The 2,717-nt window shown below is 42.2% G+C and overlaps 1 protein-coding gene across 1 annotated transcript; it reads left to right on the top strand.

Moving 5' to 3' along the window:
* Positions 1-928: 928 nt before the first annotated feature.
* LOC308084985 (gamma-crystallin M2-like) lies at positions 929-1,483 on the top strand (the record flags this gene model as incomplete). The annotated part of the gene is made up of 1 exon (XM_080427996.1): positions 929-1,483. The coding sequence occupies one exon, from the start codon at positions 929-931 to the stop codon at positions 1,481-1,483; it is 555 nt and encodes a 184-aa protein (XP_080284122.1).
* Positions 1,484-2,717: the final 1,234 nt, after the last annotated feature.

The following is a 2,717-nucleotide window of genomic DNA, read 5'->3' as shown; positions in this document are numbered from 1 at the left end:
CGTATCGTGACACCCTTAGACTTTACATTGTTGGATAGATAACTGGATATGAGAATATAGGTGATCTGGGCCAATTCTGAGAATTATTTCTCATATTTCAACTGACTTGACATCCAGTCTTAAATATCTGCAAGCTAGACAGTTTAGCTAAACAGGACTAGTTTGTAAGGTTACTGGGATTCACCAGATGATAGATTTGTTTCTATTGTCTGTATAACAATGAAAGGAAGTGTCATGTCTACGTCGTATAATGACGCCAAGGAGAAGCATATACAAAGAAAATACCTCAAAATGTAACCCTGGGGCACTCCCCAAGTTGTACGGGTATAAAGAATCACGGTCACCCATTGACACAAAAAACTACAATTAGTCGAATATGATGTAAGCCACTGCAAGGCAAACCCACTGCTGTAATCTACTGATAAGTACATTGTGATCAATGCAGTCAAATCAATGTTGCACTCAAGTCAAGGTATGGAAGTCAACAAAAGAGTCAACATTCATTAAAACATTGTGACCAATCTATACAGTACAATGTGAGTGTCTACAATACCACAGCCATTGTGTGGGCCACGGTAAAAAGATCTGTTGATGTTACCAGTCATTGTCGATCCCCCTAGTCATTGTTAACCCATTCAGTCTCTTGTCTGTATTGTCGTAATGGTAAAGGCTTTGTGCCGTGACTGCCGTCAGAGAAACAGCCTTTCCAAAGGTTTTGAGATGGAAACGCTGAACAACCGCAGCGCTCTATGCTCTTCTATGGAATGTTGCTGTGTCAGGGGTGCTGCCTGGCACACAAAGCAGCCTCTGCTGGTCAGGTAATGTACAAAAGGAAGGCTTCAGCCAGGTAGGAAGTCAGTTCACCCACAGCCATAGTAACAGCAACAGCAGCAGCAGCAACAGCAGCTGAAACAACTCCCACACAAAGATGTCTTCCGGCATGAACATGATGAACAAGATCACCTTCTTCGAGCAGAAGAACTTCCAGGGCCGCTCCTACGAGTGCATGAGCGACTGCTCTGACATGTCTTCCCACCTCAACAGGTGCCACTCCTGCAGGGTGGAGAAGGGCTGCTTCATGGTGTACGACCGCACCAACTACATGGGCAACCAGTACTTCATGAGGAGGGGCGAGTACTCCGACTACCAGAGCATGATGGGCATGAAGGACTGCATCAGGTCTTGCCGTATGATCCCCATGCACAGGGGCAACTACAGGATGAGGATCTACGAGAGGGAGAACTTCGGTGGACAGATGCACGAGATGATGGACGACTGTGAGAACATCATGGACCGTTACCAGATGAACAACTGCATGTCCTGCAACGTGATGGACGGCCACTGGCTGATGTACGAGCAGGCCAACTACAGAGGCAAGATGATGTACATGAGGCCCGGCGAGTACAGGAACTTCATGAACATGGGCATGGACAGCGGCATGAGGTTCATGAGCATGAGGCGCATCATGGATTCCTTCTACTAGTTTAAGAGATGAACTCATCTGAATAAAGTTATTTAATGTGGAAAAAAAACAAGAACGGATTATGATGCATTTATTTATATGTATATATATATTTATATCACACTTAAAAAACACATGATTCCTAGCACCCCTATTCTGGGCAGGTCATAAAGGCAAACATTCTCTGAAAACAGCTGATCTACAAGCTCACAACGCACCGCAAGCTTGTACATTGGCTATTTTGACTGAAGAGGTTTGGTACAGAGGGAAAAGGGAGGGGACCAAGTACAAACCTCTGGGGGAACACTGGTCAACGAAATATATAAGCGCAGGGTTTAAGTGGTTAATTAAAACTGATATAATATAATAATAATAATAACAAATGTAGCCGCAAGCAGGAATACGGGGGCTAAGCGATGCAATATACTATATGTATAACGCAATATGCAACATGCGCAATAAGCCATAGAAACATAGACTGAACTTGAGAGAAAGAAGACCATGCAATTGACAAATCAGCATTGGAAACAGCTGAACAGAGTTCTGAGGGATTGTAGATATTAAATTGCTTTATTATGTTGCTTATAATGGCAGATTTCAAACTCTTGTTCAGTTATCAAGTCAGTTATAAAGACAAAAGTTGGCCAATTCCTCTGTTTCAGAAACAAATTGAAGTATTGTAATCAGGCTATAGCTTTTCATCACTATTCCTGGCCAGTTTAGCCGGGGCCTGGAATCAAACCTGTGACCTTTTGTTTACCAGGCATCCTCTCTACGCATTCAGCCACAACAGCCCTGTTTAAGTTTGCTGAAAAGCATTCAGTTTTCCTTTCTGCCCATTTCACTCGGACAAACGTCACAACATTTAAAATAAATAATAATAACTTTATTTGTATTGCACCTTTCATAGCAAATACTTGTTCAAAATCTCTTAAACAAATATTAATGAGAGAGACCACACAATTGGAATTATCAATACGGTTTAGTAAATGTTTGTTACGCCCCGGCCTAGGGGATCCTTAAAGGTTTCATGACATTCAGTTTTACAACACATTAAAAGTCTTTGTAATGGTCCTTCAAACGTGTATACAAAGTTTTAACGGAAAATTCCACTCCAGTGAGCCATTGCAGCTGTTTTTCTCTCACATTTCTAAAGCCTTTTCAACTGCAATGTCTAAAGTAATCTTTGCCTGCGGCGGGTGTCGCTGTTGAGGGACCAATCCAAGATTACTTTTCATTAAAAAAAAACAGACCA

Source organism: Gymnoscopelus braueri (genome assembly GCF_963280865.1).
Source record: "Gymnoscopelus braueri genome assembly, chromosome: 5".
Classification (NCBI taxonomy): domain Eukaryota; kingdom Metazoa; phylum Chordata; class Actinopteri; order Myctophiformes; family Myctophidae; genus Gymnoscopelus; species Gymnoscopelus braueri.
This window is presented reverse-complemented; position numbering and strand designations above follow the sequence as displayed.